The 26,514-nt window shown below is 40.8% G+C and overlaps 1 protein-coding gene across 1 annotated transcript; it reads left to right on the plus strand.

Moving 5' to 3' along the window:
• The first annotated feature begins 1,423 nt into the window (after nucleotides 1-1,423).
• Nucleotides 1,424-26,274, plus strand: KIAA1143 (KIAA1143 ortholog). The gene is made up of 5 exons (XM_029961754.1): nucleotides 1,424-1,450; nucleotides 1,585-1,744; nucleotides 9,107-9,189; nucleotides 20,498-20,566; nucleotides 26,142-26,274. The coding sequence occupies exons 1-5, from the start codon at nucleotides 1,424-1,426 to the stop codon at nucleotides 26,220-26,222; spliced, it is 420 nt and encodes a 139-aa protein (XP_029817614.1). The 3' UTR covers nucleotides 26,223-26,274.
• The last annotated feature ends 240 nt before the right edge of the window (nucleotides 26,275-26,514 follow it).

Genomic DNA, 26,514 nt, shown 5'->3' on the forward strand with positions numbered 1-26,514 from the left:
TGAGTTCAAACTGAAAGAGGGGAGGTTTAGATTAGATATACGGGGAAGATTCTTCACTGTGAGGAGGGTGAGACAGTGGAACAGGTTGCCCAGACAAGCTCTGGATACCCCATCCCCGGAAGTGCTTAAGGCCGGGCTGGATGGGGCTTTGATCAGTCTGGTCTAGTGGAAGGTATCCCTACCCATGGCAGGGTGTTGGAACTGGATGATCTTTAATTTCCTTTTCAGCCCAAACATAGGTTAATGGTCACAAACTGTGGTGTGATGGCCAGGAAGGCATGGTAGGGGCAACAGAGTTTGACCCAGCTTGTTAAAAGGCAACCTTTCTGAGGCACATTTTTCTTCTGTTTCCAAGGTGCTTTTTGCATGTGTTTCCCTCCTGGATTTTACAGGATGCCTTAAGAAATTAGCCCATCATTCTGGTAGTATAGCACATGTAAAGTTGTTTTTCTTTGATGACTAAAGAAATTTAAACTTAAGCTATGGAAGTGCTGTTTGTGGAGTTCTGTTTTTACCTAGTTGTACTTGCACAAATGTTTGGATGATCCCACCCTGAGCTGTATGTAGCCAAAACTAACCTAGTGAGAAAAGCCCCCTTCCCAGTGGCCCATTGTCATGGCCTGGATTTGAATTGTGTTTGTGCCACAGTGGATGTACAAGTTGCTTTTGAAAATAGCTTTTATTACAAGGAGTCAGCGTATTGACTTTCACCACTGATTCCATTTACCTGTATTGCCTTTTAAGCTTCAACTCTAGTATATTTTGGATCTTGAACTGAAGAGGCCCTTATCACCTAACCTCTCCAGGCTGATCAGTAAAGTAATAGTCACAATGATTTATTAAAAAAGGTTAATTATGAGCTAGAATATCAGATAAAAAGTATGCCTTTAATAAATTTACTACAAACTGTTTCACTTCACTAGAAAGATTGTGTTTTGTCTGTCTCTTAGTAAATTCAGTAGGTTACGGTAATACTGTCTATTCTTCCTTATAAAATGAAGTTTTCATTTCCTCTTATATTGCCAAACTTTAGGTTTGTTGCACTGAGGTTTCCAAGACAGAAAGTTTGTTTTTATAAAATTTTATCCCAAATGATTCTGTCTCAGAGCACAAGTTTGAGAGAATGGAAACAGGAGCATGATCTTCCTTGTGTCAGTGCTGCTTGCAGTGACTTGCATAGGCAGCTTTGATAGCCCAGCCACCATGGTCCCACATTTCCCTTTGTGCTGTTTGGAGCACAGCTCAGAAGGTTCAAAGGGACCCCTGCATTTAAGATTTCCTTAGTGTTGTGTGGCAGACAGTGCTTGTACAGGGATGATAATGAACAAAAGGCATTTCTTACCTTCCAAGTTCCTTTGGTCTTTAATTGAAGGAGCCCATGCTGCCATGCTGCTTTTTTTCAATGGGATGCTATGTCTCAGTGATGGAATTGGAGTGCCATTTGGACAACGTGAGTTGGGAGGGCCTGGCACGAGAGTCTCCCCACTAACCTTTCTGCAAAAGTGAGGCCAAAGAGAACAGGGCCACCCTTAGCGGTTGTGATGTGGAGTGGTGATCAGAATTGCTTTTATTTCCCTTTCCTAGAGAGAGCAGCTTCCCCTTGCAGATGATGATAGTGACAATGGCAGTGACAAGGAAGATGAGCAGCCTCAAGTGGTAACACTGAAGAAAGGAGACTTGACTGCTGAAGAAGCAATGAAAATTAAACAGCAAATCAAAGAGGCCTTAAAGTCAAATGAATCAGGTGAGTTTCAAACTACTAACTTCTTGCTTTGTGTAGTCAAAGAGATATAACCCATGAAAGGGAACACGATATTTGCTCAGTTTTCTACTGTTTAATATTACCTTTGATTAGTTGTTCTAAATTTTTCAGCTAAATAATTTGCACTTGTGATTCCTAATCTCAAGTCATTGAGTACATATGTTCAAGCTGTCTGGCTTTTAATAATATTGCAGTTCTGTGCTTCTTGATTGTGCAACATCCTACCTCCAAATACCACCCTAAATTATTTTTGTTGTTGTTGTTATCGCATGTCATTGTCCTGGTACACAGTCTTCTGACATCACCTGTGATAATTTTTGAACTCATTAATTTGCTCAACCAGATTTGACAGTGGAGTGGATGTCCTAAAGATAATTGTCTGAGTTCATGAAAGAGAGTGTATGGGCAGAAGGAGGAATCTCAAGTCAGTGCTTCAGTGGAAAGAATGGCAGATGTGTATGTTTGGGAACGTGTTCACTTCGCTGACTGGTCCATATTATTACTTGTTATTAATCAACCCCAGTATGTGTTGTGACTTGCAAATATATTAAGCAAAACTGAACAGATGATAAAATAGTGCAAGGTACAGAAAAAAATTTTTCTTTTCTACAAAGAATTAGACAGAAAGGAAAGATGGAAGAGGTGTTAGAGGGGTTGCTGCAGTTTGTCCATGTGTGAAACTACAGCTGATGAATACAGTTATGTTAAGAATTTCTGGCAGTATTCATCATTCAGATAGGGTTGACATAAGTCCTTTGAGTGTCCAGAAACTTCAATCATCACACAGGGTGTGATGAAATGTAGCTTTATTTTTTGCTGACAGAAGACTTGACAGATTGAATGTGGCTATTACTGTCTTTACTGGAAATGTCTTGGCAATTAAGAATATAGGACTGGAACCTAACAAGTATTAAAAAAAGGATGATTCATAGAAACTGTAGACCTCTCCTGTGGTTAGCCATTGTGGCTATTTGCAAAAGCTGTAAATTGAATTTAGAGCACACTGAGAGGCCTAGCACAAACTATCAATATGACATCCTTAGCTTCTCTCTTTTTCTGCCATTTGGATTTGAAAATTCAGGTTTATGCTGTCACTATGTAGAAGCATGTGTTAAGATTTAAATGGTATAAATGAAGAATTCAAATAACAGTAGTGGGAGAGATTACATTGAGAATCTTACATTTTTTGAAAAGCAGATTGATGAAAAATCTTATATTTTAATAATGTAGGTTAGCTTGAAACCAAATAAAACTGCATCTGATTTTTTTCAGCAGGTAGATGTGTATATCTAAATGTTAGGCCTAACCAGACAGTGAACTATGGGCTGTGTTTATGTGATTTGAACTGCTCTGAGAATATATGTTTGGCTTCAGGCTTCCTTCCTGGTCTCTTGTTACTGAAGTGTAGTGCATAGAGGTGCTTGTGTTGCAGTTTGTAAAGTTGTCACACGATTTCTTTTCACCCTCCTAGTATTGGGAGAAATGTCAACCTATTGGAAAGAAGTGGAATGGTTCTTTCTGAGAATTGGTTTCCTTTTCATATAAGCAACTTGAACTTTGAATGATCACAGTTGGAGGAAAAACGATTTTGTAAGGCTGGGCAAAAAGAAGTAGTTGTCCATGAGAATCTATTGAGGTGGAGTCCATGCTGTGAAAAAAGTCCAAAGGAGCTGCCAACCTGAATACACAATATGAAATGGAAGTGTATTTGAATAGAGTGTCTGAAGTTATTTGGTGGAAAAAGGCATTCCTAAGACATAATTATGTGTAGTGAGGATGGTAGTATTGAGTCCCTATAGGCCTGTGGCACCTCTGCTTATTACCCCTTCAACCCTTCAGTAATAACTTGCATTTGGAGGAAAAAATCCATAGTAGTAGGTAGCAGGAGTGTTGGAGACTGCTGCCCTCTGTTCTACGTTATTGTGTTCCTAGTCATTCATCTGCTTTTGCTGTTAATACGAGGTCTTGGCCTCCTTACTTTTTTATGGCTTATGGGAATAAACAGGATAAGTGCTACTATGTTGCTCTGCTATGGAGAGGACCTGGTGTGAAATTTTCAGTGAAGGAAGGTGTGGGTGACTCTGCTACAGCTTCCCGAAGGCTTTTTTGAGTCTTGGGCCAATTTTTCACTGTCAGTCTGACCTCTAGATTTAAATTCTGATTTCTACCTGAAGGCAGGTATTTAGACAGCTGGTTTTTTCCAGTTTAATAAAGAGAGTTTTGAGTAATGTGTGAATTTCTTTTATTTTTTTGGCTGTCAATTCTGAAAATGAGAAGTATAAAGAAAGTTTGGTGCCGCATGATTTGATTGCATTTCATATTACTTTGATTTTTATCCCAGAGTTGAAAATGAAATTAATGTAATGTCTCCTAGACCGTAATATATAGCCCCAAATCAGATCATTGGTGAAATTACATGAAGCTGAAATGGTAATAGGGAAGTAAATTTCTTAACTGATAATCTTCCTTTCCATCATGCATCAATGCTGAGGCACCTTGGTAGATCCTAAGAAATGTGCTACTAACTAACTATCTGTTATGAATACAAATTGTTAGTCTTTCAAAACACTGAAAGTACTCAGTTTTGAGGTTCTGCTCTCTTTTCTTTTTTATCTGTAGTGGTTGTCTTCATCTGAAGGACCTTGTCTTCAGGCTTTGTACTGGGATATTATTCTAGGATTTTCTGTATCTCATTTACATCCTTTCTCCTTCATTTTCTTCTATAACCATTTTGACATGGCTCATGGCTGCACTTTTTATTTCAGACACCAGTGGTTCCCATGACTTGCGTTTTCTTTTACAGATGAATAACACTTCTGCATTAATTTGGTAAAACCAGTTGATTAATGTCCAAGCTGCACTTAGTTGCCTTCTAAGGCAGAACAAAAGTCTAGTGAAGTTTTTCTGTTGGCTTTTGAAGTATAGTCACAGGGATTTTTTTTTTAGGGCTGAACCTTTCCTATATGAGAAGACACCCTTCGGTATTGAAATATTTTTCTCCATGGAGCACAGACTCAGAGGCTTTTTAAAAAGAAGTTGTCTGTTTATCAACAGTAATTTTACTTTATGTTTTATGCATAATTTTATAAATTGTTGCTGTTGGTTCAGAGACAAAGAAAAGCAGTCTTATGAGAAATTAAATTTTCACAAAAGAAAATATGTCAATTAGTGCAAGATAGTTTATCCTAGCATTCATTGCAGCTTATGAAATTGATTTTTTTTCTACTGCTTTTCTAGTTCCTCTGGCCTCTTGGACACTCTGATACATGCAAAGGACCAAATTTGGCAAAAATGTCCTTGTTCAAAGCCTTGTAATATTACTCTTGTTTCATTCTGTGTGTTGGTGCTAGGGGAGGACAACAAGAGAGGGGAGAGGCAGGGAGAATACAGACTGTGGTGTCTTGGGTATCAGAGCTCTTTCTGATTCAGCACAAGCTGTTCTGATTAAGCAGCTGTTATATCAGATGCATACCACAGTGTTCATGCTACTCTGCATCATGTGAAATAGCAGGAACCTAAATCAAGGCTCATTTTATGGTATTTAAGTAACAAAAACTTTCCCAAGTGTTCTCATAAACAATTGAGACTGACTACCAGAGCAAGACTGGCCTTTTTATTATCTTCATACCACCAGTGTGCCAAATTCCTGTAGTAAATGCTTCCAAAGGCATGTGTAGAGAGAGAACGGGTGGCCAGGAAGCACTAGAAGGAGCATCTGAAATGGCTGACCTGAACTTTCAACCTTAGAAACCATTAAGCAATGTACCAGGCTGTCATATTTTTTTTCCCAACCTTCTATCTGTGAGGAGACATACATGGTTTGTGCTGCTCCTCCTGTTGTTCCTGACAGTTTAGTGGCATTTGTGTTTCCTGTTGTTGCCTCATTGACCCATGTGGACAGAAACTGCTGAAAAATGGTATTGCTGACTGCACAAATAACTACTAAATAAAAAGTACTGTAAACTGAAGAGTAGTGCCTCTTTTTCAGACCCTCATTTCTCCTTCTCTTGTAATATATAGCTTCCAATTAAAAAAGAAGAAAATATTTTGTGACTTCATGGCTTCTTAAATTGTTGTCACTCGTGAAGTGAGTTTTCAGCTTAACCTCTGACTGTGCTTCTCTTGGTCAACCAGTTTGTGATCCAGGTAAAAGCAGCAAGGACTAAGAACAGTCAGAATTTGAACTGCTAGTGTATTTTTTGACTCATTTATTAGAACTGGATTTTATTATTTCTCCTGCAATGCTTTTATGTGTTTGACTTTGTGTATTTCTGTGTGTTTATCAGAAATCCTGCTTCTCATAATTTGTAATGCTGAAACAGTCTTTTATCAGGCCTCTTTTTTAAAAGGTACAAACACTGAGATTGTTTCTTCAGTCTTTTTTTTGCATTGCTTAATACAGGTCAGGTTTTTTGCAGGTCACTGATGCAAAACAAAAAGATAGCTAACACATAAGAGCCTGGTAAAATCAGACAGAATAAAGTGAAGTTCTTTTACCAGCTGGAAAAGACAATCTTAACAAATCAACACAAATTTCTTGAACTGCTACATCAAATTCTTTCAAAAAGTGTAGCCTATCTTTCTCCCTCTTTCCACGTGTTGCTAAGGTAAGGCCAGGCCTACTGTGTTTTATCTGCTTCATTCTTTGTCAAGCACTGCCAACTCACATAGCTCTCTGAAGCTGGCCTGGGCTTCCTGCTGAAAGGAATGTCCTTGAGCATATAATGTAATTTTGACAGTGTTAAACCAGGCCAAGAGCTAAAATAATTTCCTTTGATGCAGAATGATCTGCAAATAGTATTGTGGCCCTGGAGGTCAGAGCTGAGCTAGTTGCCATTTTGGTGGAGTTTTTGAGCTTTGCTGTTTATGCACTTAGCTTATTAGGTGTTTAATTCATATTGCAAAGATACTTATCAGTTTCTCCATCTGGTAGGCAAAATGGAATTATTTTGTGCAGTTCACAACGTGGGTAGCAGGACAGTTGTGAGTAAAAATGAAATTTCTGGCTTCTGTTTTTCCATGGATTATGAGTACATAGCTGTTTATCTGTTTTCTTTTGTGGATATGCTTTCATTACCTTTTCAGGGGTTAAATTTTAAAATATACCCCTCTAAGAAAATATAGCAATCACTCATCCAATGAGGTGTGGTTTTTTTTGCTCATGCTTATGCAGTAGCTGGTTGTCCTGTTTCCACAGCTGTAGGGGTGCTGCATGCAGTTTGCACACTGACACATAGATAGTTGTGTCTGTGCGTACGTGGAGTTCTTATAGATACTTTTTTTTTTCCAGAATTTGGTTTGTATTGTGCCTTAGATCTTGTTTGTTAGATCTGTGTTTCCAAATAAACATTGTAGTTATGCAACAATTAGTAAGAAGAATTATTTGCTATTAAACTTCTGAGTCCAAAAATGGAGGACCAGCTTCTGAGAATAATGATACGTAGTGCATTTTGTTTCATTAAGTGTGATATACTTTCAGAAATAATTATATTTCCCTCCTGAAATTTACTGTAGGCACTTCCTGAACTTGTGCAGCATCTAAACACCTAAGCCTTCCGTGCAGAATTCATGATGAATCCATTCAGAAGTATGCTTTTCATATCTACAGTTTATTGTTGCTAGTAATCCCTCATAACTGTAATGCTTTTCTAATGCACCAAGGCTGAAATATTTTTCCCCAAAATCTGGTTAGTTATTTTCTGCATAGGAGTATTTTCTCATAAACTAATATAGAATCATAGAATCAAGGAACTGTTAAGATTGGAAAAGACCTCTAAGATCCATTGAGTCCCAACTATTAACCTAGCACTGCCATGCTGCCACTAACCCATGTCCCTAAATGCCAGATCTACATGTTTTTTGAATGCTGCAAGGGATGGTGATTCCACCACTTCCCTGGACTTGTTCCACCTTCTCAGAAATTTTTCCTGATACACAATCTAAACCTCCCCAAGTGGCCATTTCTTGTCCTGTTGCTTGTTACTGGGGAGAAGAGACTGATCCCCACCTGGCTACAACCTCCTTTCAGGTGGTTGCAGAGAGAGATAAGGTCTCCCTTGAGCCTCTGTTTCTCCAGGCTGGACAACCCCAGCTCCCTGAGCTGCTCCTCAGGATTCGTGCTCCAGCCCCTTCCCCACGTGCACCTTCTGGAAGTACACATTAGTTTTTTAAGCTAGGTTTCTTCTTAAAAAGGGTCTCTGAAACCTAAGGAATTCTAAGTGAAATTTGCTACTCAAGTTGATGTCTTCATTTGTAACACACAACCCTTAAGACACTAGATTTATTAGTTGTATTGTCTTGAGTATGCACTGTAGAGAATTTCAGCCGGTGCCATGTGGGTCACACTGAAATGTTAGTCTTCTGCCATAGTGCTGATATACCAAGGAAAGGATTTGTGCTAAAGAGAAAAGATATTTATTGGTTATAATTAAAAAGCACATAATCATGTCAAACACATTTCTGTTGAATAATGAATTTCACAGAAGTAATTTAGTAAAAATATTTTGCATAGAACCTATGGCTCTTGAACATCCTGTCACATATACATTATAAAAATTGCAAACTACTGCAGCATAAGCCTTTGTGTCTGATTCATTTACAGTTATGCTTTCTTTTCCAGAAGTACTGCCCTGATGCTGTTTCTTTGCAGTAGCTTTCCCCCTCTGCCTGATAATCATGAAAGAGACTTTTGTTTTTAAGATTGTTGTCTGCTTCTCTGCGTGTTCTAGAGCAAAATTAGCGAGTTGGAATAGTTTGATGATTTTGCAGATACAAAGAAACCCTGAAACTTTCATTTATTATGATATTAAAAGGGCAGTTTATGACCATGTGATCTTAGCTGTCTCAGCAGAACAGAATATATTAGAAGAAAAAAAAAAAGCTTTTTCTTTTATACGTGCTATTTTGTTCTTTATAGAATAGCATAGTTCTGAAATAAGTGCATTTGTTGTCATGAATTTTACAAATACTTAAGTGAGATTAGAGGATCCTATGAAGTTGTCCTCCCCACTTTGGTAAGTGGACATGAATTGAGTGTGTTGGAAAAGCTCTACTTCCTACAGTCTCTTCTAAGTTAGAACTCTGGTTAGTGAAAATCCATTTCTAACAGGAACTGCAGGAGGATTGTCTTAAAGGGCTGGTTGCCATGGAACAGGTGTGTGCATATGGAGGACATTCATAGATACAGTCTTTGTGGCCAAAATGTATATTTTCATGACTGTTGTATTCTTTTGGGGGTCTCGCTGATCTTGGTTCAAGATCATAGTGGTTCAAGGTAATAGTGAAGGTCTGTGAATATTTGTGAGCATGTCCAGATGAGTTCTGATTTTACTGTCTTTATTACAGATGATGAACCAGAGCCTGCTGATGGAAAAATTATGTTCAGGAAACCAGCCAAACGTTCATCAGAGAAGTGTTTGGACTTCAATGTAAGTTCAAGTAAGAAGATGAAAGAAACAAAGAAAACTAAGAGAGAAGCAACTACTTCTCAGAGTACAGCTAAGCAAGTAAAAAATAGCAGTCTTCTCTCATTTGATGATGAGGAAAATGATGATTAGGGGTTGTATTTTTTTATATTTTACTTGCCTTTCTAGAAATCTGAGTAACATTGAGGGCTTTCATAGGAATTGAAGCATGGTGTTTGAGTATTCTCTTACTTTGTTATAGTCCAACTAGAGAAACATAGTATAAAATTAGCTAGAACTAAGTCTTTGCAGTTCAACTGTAATTGTATGAACAGTGTATTATGTCTTTATTTTTAAAGAGAATTTAACCATGTATGTAAAAGCTATTTGAGGTCACAAATGACTAGCAAAATATACCTGTACATATGCAGCTTATGTAAATTTTCAGTCAATACATTTTAAAATGCCCTCCATTGCTAAAAATGTATTTCCTCTATATTAAATAGCATTAGTTGGCAGTTGTGTGGGTTTTACCTGTTATTGTTGAATTGACATTCAAAAGAGGGAGACTTCATTTCTGTGGAAGAGAGACTGAAGTTTTCTGTCTCACAGCTTAACAAAAGTTTGCACAACCTTTGCACTTGCGGTTTGGCAGACTAGCTCTTTGCAGAGCATTGCAGTTGATAAAATCACTTAGTCCTAATCCTGTCTTTGGTGAATGCAGTCCAAGAAACATCAAATTTGTTTGAATTGATTGTAATAGCAAGATATAAAGATTTTGATTGTAGTTGATGTTATCAACTAATGCAAAAGGAGCCTAAACCACTGGAGATTGTACACTTCAGACTTGACACGGATGGGCTCAGTGGTTTGATGGTATTTTGGGCTTAAAGTATGCTTGTTCCAGTTGGCTACCTATGTGTTCATAATTATTTGGGATCTCAGACAGCTTGTTTAAAAAGATGTATTTTATTTTTAAGCTGGGGAAAAGCATTATTTTATTCTTCAAGTAGGAAGTTTTAAACGGGAAATTTAGGTTGGGAAACATTATAGCTGTGATACAAAGTTTTAAAATATTTTAGTTGCCAGTGTAAAGTACACTGAAAGTGACCATTTCAGCACCGTTTATGTAACAGAATGCTGAAATTCAAAATGACACTGAGAGCTGATGGGATTGGGGAGAATAAGGAATTGGAAATAGGACTAATGACTTCGAAATTATTTGGAAGTATGGTGTGTTCTGTAACCATATATAAGCAAGAACTGAGATTACTGCTGTTACAGGGTTATGAAACCAGTTCTTCTGCTGTGTGACAGGACATTTGAAATTATTTGGCCTGTAAAGCTTCACTGAGGAGCAAATCTCAAGTTGCTGTGTGAAACAGCTGATTTTTGTTTGTTCGTCTGGTATTAAACAATAAATTATGTTTTCTTTTAAGTGGTCCAAAGATATTTTAATAAAAATTTCAGTACATAAGATGAGATTTTTTTTGTCACGTGACATTAAAGCCTCCTGTAACTGCTACCTGTCTCTGTACATACCAGCTTACTGCAGCATAATATCAGATACAAATCTGCATACTGTTTCACAGTATTTGTGTGAGTGCCTGTTACCCTTATTTTGAAAATGAATAGATCTGTTGTCCTTTCAGAACATTGAAGCCAGACCTGTCAGTCATGGCTGGGCTTCACAAATGAAGATTTGGGAAGGGCTCTACCCACGTTTGTTACAGGCACGCTGGTGGCTAAAAAGGCCAATATGAGACAGGCATGACTGGTTGCAAAAGGCACAGCAGAAAGACTCCTGAGGAGGTAAATTCTGCAGGGTGATTCTTTCTGCGTTGTCCTATAAATGGATATTAAAATCTTCTTGTAGCACTGGTCTCATATTAGAATTGCCAAAGAGGTGCAGGGTGACAACCTGACTATTCCCATGAGGACGTTACTTTTGTAAACACATAATTTGTCTGTATTCTGCATATATAAAAAAGAAGAGCAAACTTAGGAAGAAGAAGTACAGAACCAAAGGTTCCCAGGAGTTCATATTTCCATTTATTTTGTATACTTTAAACTTGTTTGAATCTATTAAATATATATATAGATTACACCCATGAGAAGTCTTGTAGCATTCCAGCATACCAAAGGAATATCTGGGCGTATTTCAACAACTGAGTAAATACTCTCACTTGATGACAGTCATCTGAACGAATGAATTAACCATTGACTGCTTACTTAAACTTTTCTGGCTCTTTTCGTCAGCACAGAAATGTACTTGCTTACATTCTTCTTGCACAGCCTGGAAGCTCTTCACTTTAGCTGTGAGGCAGTTTAGGAGACATGGCTATAAATGCTTGCCAAGGATCAGAGGGAATTTGGATTTGCCTTAAAATTATAGAGGACCTCACAAATATGCAGCTAATTTGGCACGTTCAAAATAAGATGTTGTTTGAATCTTATTAGTAATTGCATTTAAACAAAAATTAGCATTTTTAGAGAAAGATGTGGGAGACTGGAGTCCAGTAAAAAGAGGATTATCTCAAAATATTGGGTGCAATACTTTTGTTTAATCATGCGTCTTGCCCTGCAACTTCATGACAGATGTTTGGAATGCAAATAAATTAATTGGGTTTGCTTGAGAGTAATATAATGGAAGGTATGTTGTTCTTCAGGCAACACAGCAGGGGAAAGAAAGGTGGATACAGAAACCCAATTTGTTTCCTTTATTCCAACTACGACTGTAGTGCTCTGACCAGGAGGAGACCTTTGTGTTCGTTGTGTTCATTGTATATTACTCCCAGCTCACCTAACAATAACTGATTGGATATATTTATTAAGACGTGTGAGTGATGCACAAAAGCATTTTAGTCAGGTAGTCATGTAAAAATTCAGTGTTCTTAACATGACGCACCAGGAAAATCACACACGCCATCAACTCCCCGTGAAACCTGTGACTAAAGAGAACAATTACTCTTTCATTTAGGAAAGAAATGTGGAACTGGCTTAAGCAATCACTTCCTTAAGCAATGGATCATGGAAAAATTAATAATCACAAGAACTTTGTAATAAAGGGGAAACCAAAGTAAGTACGTGGAACGTGAGGCTAGGACTGGAAAGGACAATTTTCCTGGGTTTTCCTTCTCTCTTGTTCTTCCCTCCCTCCATCCACAGTCCTTTTCCCCTGCCACAGAGGTGAAGGTATATGTATTTATTTTCTCATGGGGCTTGCCCAGCTAAGTGTGAGGGAAGTGCTGAAGGAGCAAGGTGAGAGTAGCTGAGGCTTGTTGCCTATTATGGGAATCTTGGTCAGATGTGGCCCATTACCTAATATAGCAACCTTGTACAGTTTTTATTAGTAAAATACTTGAAATTTCGTGGTTCATTAATACTAAAACATTTATTGATGGTGTTAGCTGAGCAGTAAGCTGGAACAAACCTGGTGAACTGTAGCATTGCAGCAATAGATGCTTATAGTGGAGGCTTTTTACACTGCAGAGGTGCTTGGATGTCATTAGGAAAGGTGAGATGCTCTGTTACCTTCATTTCTTTTGAAGAAACAAGATCTTTCTCCAAATAATAGGAATCAAGGTGAATCATCAAGAATACTGCATTTTGAGATAGAACTGGAAGAACAGGGGACAGAATGACCAAGAAAACACACATGGGGGCAAGTGGCCTTGGAGTTCATACCTTTGGTTGTATTTCTAGTCTGAAATAAAATGAAATTTGTTATACTGCAAGTGTACATTTAATTGGCTTAAAGAGGAAGGGATGAGTCAGAATTCTATTCTTATAGTTTTTGAGTCCAGCGCTTTTCCAAGAAATATCATTTGGAGGATCAAAGATTGTGTTTTGTAGACACTGAGCACAAGAAGCCTGTATTTAACTGTTTTAATTACACATTTTTTAAGTTTTATCACATGACTTAACGTCCTTTTTTGCAGTGCTTCAGTATATAATCCTGTTAGGAAGCTGCAGATTTATAATGAAGCAGGAAGTAGCAATGTCATCGTTTCAGCTGATTGTTTCCCTTCTGCTGTAGTGTATTAACTAAGTAATGCTTCACTTGGCTGTGCAGAGCCAATTGCATTCTCAAGGACATCAGGCATGCCTGAAGATGAGTCATTACCTTTTGTACAGCACAAGAGGAATGATATGCAGTCTCAGCAAGTGTTTGTCCATTGAAGTTGGTTAATAACCTATAGGCCTCTCCTGTGGCAAGATGCCATAAATCAATCCTTTGTGCATTCAGCAAACAGAAAGGCTGGTGTATCAGCTGCCTCCTCAGTATCATCCCTTTGTTCCCATTCCTAGAGCAAGATATTAGTCTGCAGAGACATTTTTCATGTCGTAGACCTCCCCTTCTGCCCCACTTCCCTGAGAGCATTCCGCAGGCAGCAGTCACAATGGTAGCCATTAAAACCACTGGAGACACAGCACACATGAGTGACTGCAATCTCCTGCAGGCTTCCTCAAGATTTTGAGAACCTGTAAAATCTCAGAACCAGCCCCTGGAAAGTAACTTCCTCCCGGGGAAAATGAATGGGACCAGTCAGGAAAATAATACAAGATTGAATTCTATAGTGTTTACCCCATTATCACTTCTTATTTTTGTTGGAGGTAAAGCAACAGCTGGCAAAAGCAGGTTTTTTCCTCTTATCAGGAGATGTAAAGTGGCTTTGGTGCCATTCCAACCCATATGGCAAAGGATTCCTTTTCCTTGACTCTTGTGGCCATCCACAGTGCAATGCCTGATTAGTTAAGGCCATGGGCAAGAGGGAACTACCTTGTAAGAGGCAGAAGTTATTAGAGGAAGGTGTTGTCAAACCTCTGTGGGGTAACGCTGATCACTGCACACTTTTAGTTTTGATATCATGAAAGAGTTGTTCCCTTAGGGACAGCACAGTAACAAAGAACTTTAAAAGGGCAGATTATAAAACTATGAGGAAAATGGTTAACAGCAGGCTGAAGGGCAAAGAGAAGTACTTAAAAACCATAGAGATCTGCCTGGAGGCTATTTAAGAACATTGTATTAGAGGCACAGATGGTTTGTATACCTCTGAGCAAAAACAGCACATGAGGAAGGATGAAACTCAGAGGGTTACGTGGGAGAAAAGCGTGAGTAGAGAAAGGTTGAAATGCATCCCTTAAAGATGACGACTCTCTGAATGACAGACTAGGGAATGTTACCGGGAGAGTGGAAAGAGTGGGAAAGTCAGTGCTAAGAAAAAGACTATAGCAGCTGCTGACTTTGGATCCCCAGGATGAAACACTGAAAAGACTGAGTCTAATAATGTCCAGGCCACTCTGCCTTTGAAAACTGGGCTACTCCAGATGAGACTTCACCAGAAAAACAGATGTACTCTTAATCTCAGTTAGCTGGCACAAGCCAAAATCTTAATAAAGGAGTCTGCAGTTTTAATATGTGACCAGGCCAAATTTAAGAGTAAAGGAGTCCATTCAAACATAGTTTCTCTATGCTAGGACTTTATTTTCACCTTGCGTTATATTCAGCTCCAAAAATGTTTTTAATCTTTGCTGAAGAAGGTAGAGATTAAAAAAAATAAAACAGTCCTAGTACAGATGCGAAATTTTGTTGTCGTATATCTGAGAATGAGAACACACTGATTATAAATTAGGCAGGGAACATTTCAAGTATCACAAACCTGATGATGTGTGCAAAAAGAGTCCCTGTGAAATCAATGAAAGTTATTTTCTGATTTAAACCCAAGGAAAAGCAGGGGAAGGTTAGAACATCTATTTTTGCAGTAAAACCTGGATGCACACAGTCTCACTGGGACTAGAGCCCTGGCATCTAGGCTGTTTTATTCTGCCCCGTTAAATTGAAACAAACAATTCAGCTGCCCGACTCCCTTCTTTTCTCCTCTGACATGCCAACTATCTTGAGAGAAGAGATTAAGCATTGTTCTGATGAGTGCCACAGCAGCAGCAGCTTTATAATTTAAGGGCTGCATAAAATTTATGGAGCACTGAGAAGAGCTTAAATCAATGTTATGATTTTCATAAATTATTTCAGGCAGATGAGCTTTGTGTAAAAAGCCAAGGATTTTTGAGCTGTTTATCAAATGGACAACAACACTGAAAATAGAGATTTTCAAAGGCACCTGTGGGAATTATGCATCTGAGTTTGATGGGAGTTAGAAGACTTGTTCCTTTGAGCTACTTAGTGTTCCAATATAAATTTTAAATCATTCCAAATTGCTTAAAATACTTGGTAAAAATCAAAATTAGATGAGGGTCAAATTCAGAGCAATTAAAAAATTTCATTTAAATGCTTAATATGCTTTTAAACAGTGGATGGGTAACTTGTAATTCTATTTCAGGTGAAAAACTAATTTGGCAGCTCTGAGCTATAACATTTCATGAGTAATTTTCTGTATTTTAAGCTGCTTCAACTCCTCTAAACTGACATCCTTGTGTTTCAGGTTATTTCAGAGTATACTAAATATGGTACTAATGGTAAGAACCATTGCTAAATTCCTCTATGCTGGATGGGCAACTTGGGCTAAATTATTTTCTGATGTTACTGCAGTGCTCTCAATGAAATGACACTGATAGATACATGAGCTCCTTACTAAACAAGGTAGTCTGAAGTGAGTGGGTTTAGATTCAAACAAGTTAAGTGTTGAACACTCCAGGATCTTGCCAGTGAATTCCTATAGCCAACAACATGCACAAATGATGGCAGCAACTGAATCAGTGGTCATTATTCTGCAAGAGGGGATTTGTGACTGCTGGGAATTAAACACTGAACGCAGGCCACAGTGTGAGGAAAGCTAGTGCCATTTCAGCTTTAAAAATACTGTCATGGAGAAGAAATGTGAAATAATCTCACCCTATTTATTCTCTGCTTCAAACCTTAGCTGGAGAATTGTGTCTACTTTTGTGCACTACGCTTCAAAAAAGAAAGATGCAGTCCAGTTGGAAATCCAGCAGAAAGCATGACCTGTGAAGACAGATTGAAAGAACTTGAGAAAGGGGATGCAGGGAAAGGCATAAGACTGTGCTACCAGTCTTCAGACATGTAAAGCTTGCTGCAAAGAGGAAAGTAATAAATTGTTCTCTGTGTCCACTGGGAATACAGAAAGAACTAATGGATTTAAATTGTGGCAAAGGAGATTTAAGGAAGACATTACGACAGGCTTTACATCTGTAACAGTAGTGAAATAGTGAAACAGATTGCCTGGGGAGTTGTGGATCTTCATTGCCAGACATTTTTAAGAACAGGTTAGACAAACTTCTGTCAGGGATGATTTGGGTATAATTGATCCTGCCTTAGGGCAGAGGGCTGGACTAGATGACCTTGCGAGGTCCCTTCCAGCCCTATTTTCTGTGGTTCTCTCATTAGGAAGGCTGATGTCATATTCCTAGGACCTTACCATTCCTTTTAAAAGCAAAAACATGCTATAGTGATGGCAAGAGTCAGATTGAAACTGACAGTATCTGGGAAAATTCAGAGCTTGAGGTTGATATCCCAGCCTTAATTATTAACACTCGAATGCGTGTAACACAGATGGACTTTTTGAACAACTAAATACTTGGGGGTTACAGAGCTATGAGTCTTTTGTGACCAGACTGTGATCTTTTTAATAGCATGAGAATTTGTCTCTTCTAAAGTGTATTAATCCTACATATTGCAACTTCTGTTTTTGTCATTTGAGCAAGTAGCCAGCAATGGTCTTCAGCATCTGACATATTCCAGGTGGGTCACTCTCATTTCACATGCCATCACACATTTGGCCACATGCTGTGCTTCCACTCACTTACTCCAAAGCTCATTCCTCTGCTACAATTTATCATGATGCCAGTGCTCAGCTTCATTATGTGGCCGTGTTTAAATAAACTAATACCGCTGCTAATGTGCTTGGTATCCATCTCTCCGTTCTCACACACTGGATATCCCTCCTGCTGCTTTCTGCTCACATGTTCTTTTATGCCTGTTGATAAATTTCATTTTCATCTGTCTTTTGCTGCTTTCCCTTCATGGTGTGCTTGTGTTACAAACTGCAGTTCAGCAGTTTAGCAGTTGGATTGCATCCAAATATTACCAAATGCCACATCTTTTAATATCAGGCAGAGCAGCTTGAATTTTCTTCCTTGGAGTGCTGTAAAAGACACACTGACATGTTTTCTGTGCAAATGCCAAAAAAAAAAAAAAAAAAGTTTAACAAAAGATTGAGGGGTGTGAAGCAAGCTGAAAAGCCTGCATTCCCAGAATTTTCTATTTTCCCTGATTTTAGGATTTAGTTCATGACCCAACTGCTGAGCTATGAAACTGTGGAACTATGTCGGTTTCTAGCAGCCAAGAATTTGCTGTTGTCACTCTTGTGACTTCATGTTCAGCAATATGACTCCATATGTTTTTCTCCCCAGAGGCCATGCCTGGACATTGATGATCAAGTATTGCCAAGGCCTTAGGTTCTAAACAATTTTATGTCAAACCATGAAGTGGGGTTATAACATATATATATATAAACATACATATATATATATGTATATATGCATATATTATATATATGAGTTTGAATTTGTCACAGAATCACAGAATCAACTAGGTTGGAAAAGACCTTTGAGATCCCTTAGTCCAACCTTTGACCTAACACCACCTTGTCAACTACACCATAGCACTAAGTGCCACATCCAGTCTCTTCTTAAATACCTCCAGGGACAGTGAATCCACCACCTCCCTGGGCAGCCCATTCCAATGTCCAATCACTCTGTCTGTAAAGAACTTTTTTCTAATGTCCAACCTAAACCTCCCCAACACAGCTTAAGACTGTGCCCTCTTGTCCTACTGCTGGTTGCCTGGGAGAAGAGATTGACCCTCATTTTACTACAACCTCTTTTCAGGTAGTTGTAGAGAGCAATAAAGTCTCCCCTGAGCCTCCTCTTCTCCAGGCTGAACAGCCCCAGTTCCCTCAGCCGCTCCTCATAGGGCCTGTGCTCCAATCTCTTCACCAGCCTTGTTGCCCTTCTTTGGACCTGCTCCAGCACCTCAACATCCTTCCTGAACTGAGGGGCCCAGAACTGGACACAGTACTCCAGGTGCGGCCTCACCAGTGCCAAGTAAAGGGGAGGAATGACTTCCCTGGTCCTGCTGCCACACTATTCCTAATACAGGCCAGGATGCCATTGGCCTTCTTGACCACCTGGGCACACTGCTAGCTTATGTTCAGCTTCCTGTCAATCAGATCCCCCAAGTCCCTCTCTGCCTGGCTGCTCTCCAGCCACTCTGGCTGCAGCCTGTAGTGCTGCATGGGGTTGTTGTGACCAAAGTGCAGGATCTTTCAGCATTCGTGGCTTTTGAGCTTTTCTTTACAGATACATGGAGAATAGAAACTAAAGTAAAAATAAAACCAAAACCAGAATAAAACTGGGTGTTTTCCATAATCACATAATGCTTCCAGAAGCTGAGACTTGAAAAAAACCAGCATTACTGTGAAATCTGGTAATGTTATGACTGGATATTTGTCCATTAAATTGTTTAGCATCCGAGAGAAGGATGCTATCAGTTGTTTTTCATAATGGTGAAATGCTTGTCAGGATGCTTTGAGACACCCATTGCTGTATGTATCTTTGGTATTTCCTTGTTACAGACTGATCATATGCACTGGAGCTGTGGGTACTGCATGTGGCTTGCCACAGGAGACTTCCCTTAATTGCCTTGTGCTTTGAGTCAGAGTCCAGAGCAGCTTTTGTCATGTTTGTTCATCTGCTTTGCTCAAGACTTGTATTTCACCTGTTTTGGTGGTAGATGGACCAACTACACAGATACTCTGGCACATCCAGGTCACAGCTGCATTCCTTGTCCTTGTGCATTCTGTGTGTGTATTCCCCAGCTTCTGCTGGGGGATAAAGTGCACCACCAGTGCTCCAGAACCCACGTGCCCCCAGAGTTTCAACCTAAGGTGCATTGGCTCAGAACAGGCTTTTGTCTGAGGGCAGATTTCCCCCACGTCACTTGCTTCTACTTTGTGTTTTGCACTGCTCAAAACACTCCTTTTCCCTGTGGGTACAGTCTGTGGCAAGGGATCACTTGACCTTGAAATGTGGTTTCATTCATTTTGCCCATATTGAGCTTGAAAGGAAGGTAAGTCTTGTTATTCAGACACTGCAACTGTGATAATTTCCTGCTCCTGTCAGATGTTTCCTGTGTAATACTGCTTCTTTATGTTCTGTTTTTCCTTATTGGCAGGTTTTGGTGGCAACGTTTTTGAATTGCAGGTCCCCCAGTGTATTTTTCCTTGCACTTCTTGGACCATGTGCTCTTTAGGTGTTCTTACCTCCTACATCTCCAGCACTGAGGCTAACACATCACCCTGCAAATCCTACTTGTGAGGAGGGAAGGGGCCTGTTCACTGCATCTCTTGAGCAGAACCAGTGTGAGTGAGCATTTGCCATGCAAGACTGTTTTTCAAAGGTTTTTGCATCCTATTGTACTCCTGCAACCTCCTGTGTTGCCCTCTTTGCCCTCAGTTTTGGGTTGGCACATACAGAGGCCAAAAGTACCTGTGAATTGCACTCAACCAGTTTCCCCAGCTTCTCTGCACCTTTAAGGAGCTCAGAAAGTCCACAGTGGCTGCAACACCAGCTGAATTTGGGTTTTGAGTGAGTTAGAGACTTTTATGTATGGATGCAACCTTTTTTAAGGTACCTTTCAGCACTTAAGAGCCTGTGTAGGCTCTAATAAATAAATGCTTTTATCGAAGTGTTGACTTTAGTGCAGTCATTCAGTACCACACACACAAATACATACTCATGAATCTTTTGAGCTGTGAGGTTTAGAAATCCAGTTCCTTGGTGATGTGTCATGAGTTTACAAGGCACCTACCCCGGTGGAGCCCTAATCTGTGCCACAGTGTCTGGGGTGCTACTTTAGAGCAGAAAAATAACAGTAATTTGTAAATGAATCAGGGAGATTTTAAAATCAATTTTCTTCAGCAAACAGCAATTGTTGAAATGGTGGTGGTTATCGCTAAGGACTGAGCATATAAAATGCTTCAAGTCAGAGAATTGGATTCTATAAACATGTAATTCTTTTATCAATAATTCTTATGAGCAGGCTTCTTTCTATACTCTCCCTTTTGCCAAAACTCTCCCCTCTATTATATACTGAGCTCATTTGCCTCCTGGATAGTTGCGGATTTGTTGGTATACAAATTAATTTTGTTATTGACTAGAACGAACATTTGGAGGATAAGAATGCCATTGCTATTCATACCTAAAAGTAATCAATACAGGTACAGAGGAATAAATATTTTCTAACCAAGTAAGCATCCTCTCCGACCTTATTTCGCCTTTCTAAAACCCACAGGACTGTATCCTGGCTCTCATGCTTGTGAACAAAGCAGTGAGAGGCAACAGTGTTTACCTCTTATCAAAGGTAAGAAACTTCTCTCCTGGTCTTGGGTCTTCCCATACTCAGAAGTCACTCACTCATAACAGTGTATATCTACCCTTTCACTGCAGTGGTGATAATTGTTTGTCCGTCATCAATTTATTACCTCCAACAAAGTGGAGAAGAAACAAATCCCTGCTTGAAACACCTTGACATCTCCTTGGAAATGGCCGACAGCACTCTGTGGCTACAGCGTTTAAGAGAAAGGGTGTGAGGGGGATATTACGATGATGTGGTGTGATCTGCATCAGCCTGGGATCTGTCTGTGAAACGAGTATTATTAGCACATCAAAAGCAAAGTAAAGGGGAAAAAATAGCAAAAAAAAAGGTGGGGTTTGCCCTGTTCCTAGCCTATTCCACTGTCCAGTTCCAGCTGCTCCTGACCGATCGTTGGTTCCATTTGGGGTGTTTCAGGCTTGCCTTGCCCAGAGACACCCAGGAGATATGCGCTCCCTTGTAGCCAGATTGTGCCTTAATTTAAGCCTGAAATCAGCCGGGGGCGAACAAAGCGCCAGAAGTGAATTTTGCTTCTCTTCAGCCGGCGGGTCCTTTCAGAGGGTTTGCAGAGGAAATGTCGGAGTGCGAGGGAGGAGGCCGTCCAGCCGCTCGGGCGAGCCCGGCTTCCCGTCACGGACGGGCTCGCTCCTTCCCGGCGCTTCCTCCAGCCGACAGCAGGTGGCGGCCGCGCCTCAGGCTCGGGGCGCGGGGCCGGCCGGTCCCTCCCGGGGCTGTCTCCGGCTCCGCCGCTCCGCATTCCCGCCCCCGGCGCCCGCCCTGCGCTCGCGGCGCTGCCCGCCCGCGGCACCCGCCCCTCGGCCGGCGCCCTCCGCCCTGCCCTGCCCGCCCGCCCCTCCGCCGCGGGCGGGGAGGCAGCGCCGGGCTCCTCGGGGCTGCTGGCGTGTGGCGCAGGGATGGGGCTTGGCGGGTTATTTTGTTTATTTTTCCTTATTTCTCCCTGTCTTCCCTTTTCCTCCTTCCCTCGCCCGACTTCTGCGTATCTAGGGTAACATTTGCTGCTCGGGTTTGTGTTTAATTCGGGATGAGTGAGGAGCAAAGTGCTGCGAGGGGCAAGATAGAACAATACTGTTCTCCGGTGTTCTTGGGTTCACAGAATCACAGAATGTTCTGAGTTTGAAGGGGCTGATAAGGATCATTGAGTCCAACTGCTGGCCCAGCACAGAACCATCCCCAGGAGTCACACCATGTGCCCCAGAGCATTGTCCGAACGCTTCTTGAACTCTGTCAGGCTGGATGCTGTGATCACTTCCCTGGGGAGCCTGTTCCAGTGCCCAACCCTGCTCTGGGTGAAGAACCTTTTTCTGATATCCAACCTGAACCTCCCGAGACAAGTTCAAGTCATTCCTTCAGATCCTGTCACTGTTTGTCAGTGGTGGCTACTTGTTCGGGACTGCCTTTGGTGCTCCCAGGCGCTGTGTTGGCTCCTGCCTGCACTGTGCCACCATGGGCGAGTGGGAGCTGGAGCCCAGGGTGCCCAGCTGAGAGCCTCAGGGCCTCAAGGCTGGCCAGCCCCAAGGGGAGGGTGGGGACAGGGTGAGGGATGAGGTACACCAGGGCTTGCACGCTGCTCTGACTGTGGCCACTGACTACCACAACCCAGGATTAGTGACCTAACTGATGGGCAATGCAGTCAGGCCTCTTGTGTTGGTTGGGGATGGGTGGGAGATTAACTGCAAAGAGTTTGGGAGACTGCCTGTGGAGCACTCAAAAATAGACCATAAGCAGAGCTGAGCAAGACAGCAATAAAATTCAATCAAGAAGAAACAGTGGAAAAGATTCCTCTTTCCAATGGAGGGTACTGGTTTTGGGCTGTCTTACAATCAGTATACACAGAGATGGAAGCTTAGTTAAGTGAAAGTCTCCACTGCCCTGACCTGTCATCTATTCACATTATTTATCACTTATTTCTCAGCACAGACGTGCCCAGAATTTTATTAAGCAGAACAAACTGGAGTTGAATATTTAGGCTGAAGTGCAATTGGTAATGCAAAAGGAGTGGCCCTAGTAAGATGTGATTTCTAATATGCCATAAAGTGCAGAAGAGTTCAGGTCAATTAATCAATATTTGTGGAATTGCAGAGTAAAATTTCCAGCTACTGGATGTTTGATACCTGAGTATTTAATCATTAGACCACTGAGCCTGTATACATAGGTGATGTCGTAGAAAGGCAGTATGTGCTGGAGACATAAAGTCGTTCTGGAGGTGATAAGGTTTTCTGATATCTTGAATTTGACCTCTTATGGGAACAGGATCCAGGCACAGTTCAGGTGGTGAAACTTGCACAATATGATAAGGAACAAGAGCTCATTTAAATGAATCTGCCATTTAGTGGCTGCCTGACTACTCAGAGTTTCTCCGGAGTGCCAGTCTCCTCTTTTTCGAATGAGAACAGTAAGATAGCTGTCCTTTGCAAAACAGGATGAAACCTGCTGGTGAGCATTTTCACATGCTGTTTTCTCTTTGTTTTGTAATTGTAATTTTTAAACAGAAGTGAGCAGCCACTGAGATTTTGAGCCAAACACTTAGGAATGTAGACATAAGTGGAAAGCCAGTCCTATGTTCACAAGGTCCACCTTTCCTTCTTAAAATATCAATTCCATACCCTTGAATGCTTTTTGGAGACATCTGTAGACTCAACTGAATAGAACCAAGGGATGAACAAGTAATTATACTTTTCAAGCAAATAAATACATCTGTATTATTAAACATAAATGTTTGAAGTTAAGCATCAAAAGTAATTTTTGACATCTGAGTATCTGATCCCTATACTCTAATTGGTTTTTTAGGTGCTAGCTTTTTAGCTTTCTGTGGCAAAGACCAGTCCTTTCTCTATGACAACTTCCAATTCCTTAGCGGTGTACCCAGTGCAGGGTGCAAAGGAGGGTAAAGTAGACCATCTCACCTGCACTGGGGTTCCTTTGCTGCAGTTTCTTTAAGCACCATCTCTCTTGAGCGTTTTGAGGCATTGAGCACAGCTTCCCCCGCCCTGCAGTTGGCTTCTATAGTTCTGCTGAGGGAGTTCCACCCAGACAACACTGAGACACGTACCAAAGAGCAGGGAGAGAGGAGGAAGAAACATGAGTTTGTCTCTGGACACCTTTATTATATCCTACCTGTATTTCCCTGCCACTGGGAAGCATAATTTCTGTATAGGATGTCTGTCTTCATCTGTGAGGGAGGGAGACAGAGGTAAGCCAGGCACCAAGGCAGCAGAGCCATCACTGCTCGTTATTCCTCACGAAGAATAGGACCTGTGGGAATAGCTATGCCATTGGCACTGAACCAGTGCAGGCTAGGGATGATGCCACAGCCACTGCAGTGAGATCTTACTTAAAGATGCAATTTTACCACTTTTCTTTCTCTGCCAGCCTGGGCGACTGCTCACCTTGCTTATACCTCTGATTGGCCTTCTTTATACCACCATTGATGACAAGGTACTCCTAAGTGCAAATTATTACAAATAAATGGGTATAAATATCTATTAAGAATTACAGAAAGTAATGCTACTGATAATTAAATTGGCAACCCAATCTGCCATGCAGCTGACCAGGGTTAGCTTCACTTTACTGCAGCAGCTGCATCCACACTGTCTTGAGGTGAAACTTAAGTTCCCCTTAAGTCAGAGAGGAGGTGATCCTGTAAGCCTAAGTCTTTGAAGCTGGGCCTCTTTACATGGCTAAGCACGTCCAACATGCTCTAATGCCAGCCAGTACACACAGGGAGCTGGGCCACAAGCTATCTGTGGGGGCAGCGGAGCTCTCAGTAACTAAAGCCACTCCAGAAGTTGCTCTTTCAGAGAGGTCCAGATGAAACAAGAGAGGCTGTTTACTAGATGTGAAATAAAGGTTTTAAAGCTCAGGCATCCTTTCTAATCTAGAGTGAGGGGGGTTCTGTTGGTTGTATTGTAGATATTGCTCTATTTCAGGAAGTCTGAGTGTGGGGCAGTTGTCCCCCCTCCCAGTGGGGGACCACAAACAGGTGCCAGGGTTTTATGACTATCCAGGCCTTCTCCGGTTGCTAAATGGGTGGGGGAATCCCTTCTAGATCCCGCTCAGCTGAGAAGGGGATTCCAGGGGGCTCCTGCTGTGGAAAAGGCTGACAATCCAGCTCTGCTCTAATTATAGCATCAGAAGGAGGCAATATTAGAGGTACAGATGATGGAGGGTATTTACTACCCTGCTCCTTTCTCCAGGAGGCACTTTTTGTTCTTTGCACCCAGTTTTAGCACCACAGGAGTACTGAATGCTCAAGAGTTCTTGGTGCTTAAACCAAAAATGAAACAAAGAGTGAGAGTATTGATTCTGTTTCTTGTGTAACAGTCTCCACCCTTCAAACTCTGGGATAAGTGTTTGCAGAATGAGACCCTTCAGTGAAACACGCTTTGAATTTCAAGCCCAAACTTCTCCCACCATATGCAAAGACTTTGTTATCACACAGATCCTTGTCATCACATCTGCTTGATCAAAGCGTTCCTGGACAGAAAGTGGGGGTTGCAATTGCCAAGCAGGAAAAAAAAATAGTAGCTCTATGCCTTACCCAAGCCTGTTGTTGTTCTTATGGCTGCACTCACAATAGCTGCCGCCTTTCCTCGCAAAGCCAGAGTTTAACACCTTTGTTTACCAAAGCTCCAGTTAACCAAAGCTCCAGTCCTCTGCAGGAGGTGATACAGAAAAGCAAGAGTCTCTCTTACCTTATTCAAACAGAGTCCCAGGGTTTCTGAAGAATGTACAGGAAGCCCTGTCTAGGAATCATTATTCCCACTATCCCTTGGCTGTTTTTCGAAACTTAATTTCATTTCATGGGGTTTTAAAATCCAAGTAGTCTTTCCCACGTCCCTTTTCCTCCACACTGTGGTAATTCATTCCTGGACTATAAGCATTTGCACCAACCAAACATATCAGCAGGTTTGAAAAAATGAAACAGGTACTTTACATGTAATTAATTTAGTGATTTGCTCAGTTGCTGATTCACGTGCATAACCTCAATTAACATTAATGGGAGTTATGTAGGCATGTCAAGGGCAGAATAGACCCCTAATAATCTAACATGGAATGTTATTACATTACTGCTGTAATTATATCCTGCACACACATCATTTCTACTTTGCTTCATGAACTGTTCTTCAAATGTGGTGACTACTCATCTATTATGCTGCATATGTTAATGCTGAGGTTACTCTAAGTATTATCTTTTCTTCCTCATTGCTCTGCTGCCTGTCCACAAGAGATACAGGGGGTTGAATAAGTAACCAGCCAGTTGGTGTTTTTGCAAAGCTATAAGTTTTGGATTTTTTGAAGGTGATATTGAAAGCCAAAAACAATCATAAAACAACAAATCTCAGCAGAACAGCATATCATCTCTCCTTCAGTTTTTTATTTTTATTCATTTTTAATTGGAATCTGAGCAAGCATGGCTGAAACACCTTTAGCCTCATGGTCAAAGAAAGTCACACATACATGAATCATACCTCTGAAGAAGGTGTTGAAACAATTCTGCTCTTCTGGAGGATTTTTAGTCTTTGCTAAATACTTTTTTTTTCAGGGGAAAGAAAGAAGAGGAGTGGTCCTATCCTGGTGCACCAGTTGGATATTCCTGGAAACTAAAGAAATTGAGAAAAACTAATCTAACCGATGTAAATAGGAATTTTCGGGTGATAAAGCTTTACACAGATGGCTCAGTCTGTTCTGTCTCTTGTTTTGTCCAGTGAAGTTGCTATATATGGACAACTGCTTTCTGGTTTTGGCTGTGGGATATATTTTGCCTCTGTGTTTGTACCACTGCTCTCTGAACTGTCACATGCATTTCAGTATTTTTGTCTCGAGGCTCCCTCCTGCACTTCTGAAGAAGATAAGGCCTAATACATTTCTGAGTGTGTGGGCTAGTGTTCAAACCTGTGTGTTTGTAGTAGCATAGT

This window comes from Manacus vitellinus, unplaced genomic scaffold (genome assembly GCF_001715985.3).
Source record: "Manacus vitellinus isolate BGI_N305 unplaced genomic scaffold, ASM171598v3 scaffold_3_pilon, whole genome shotgun sequence".
Lineage (NCBI taxonomy): Eukaryota > Metazoa > Chordata > Aves > Passeriformes > Pipridae > Manacus > Manacus vitellinus.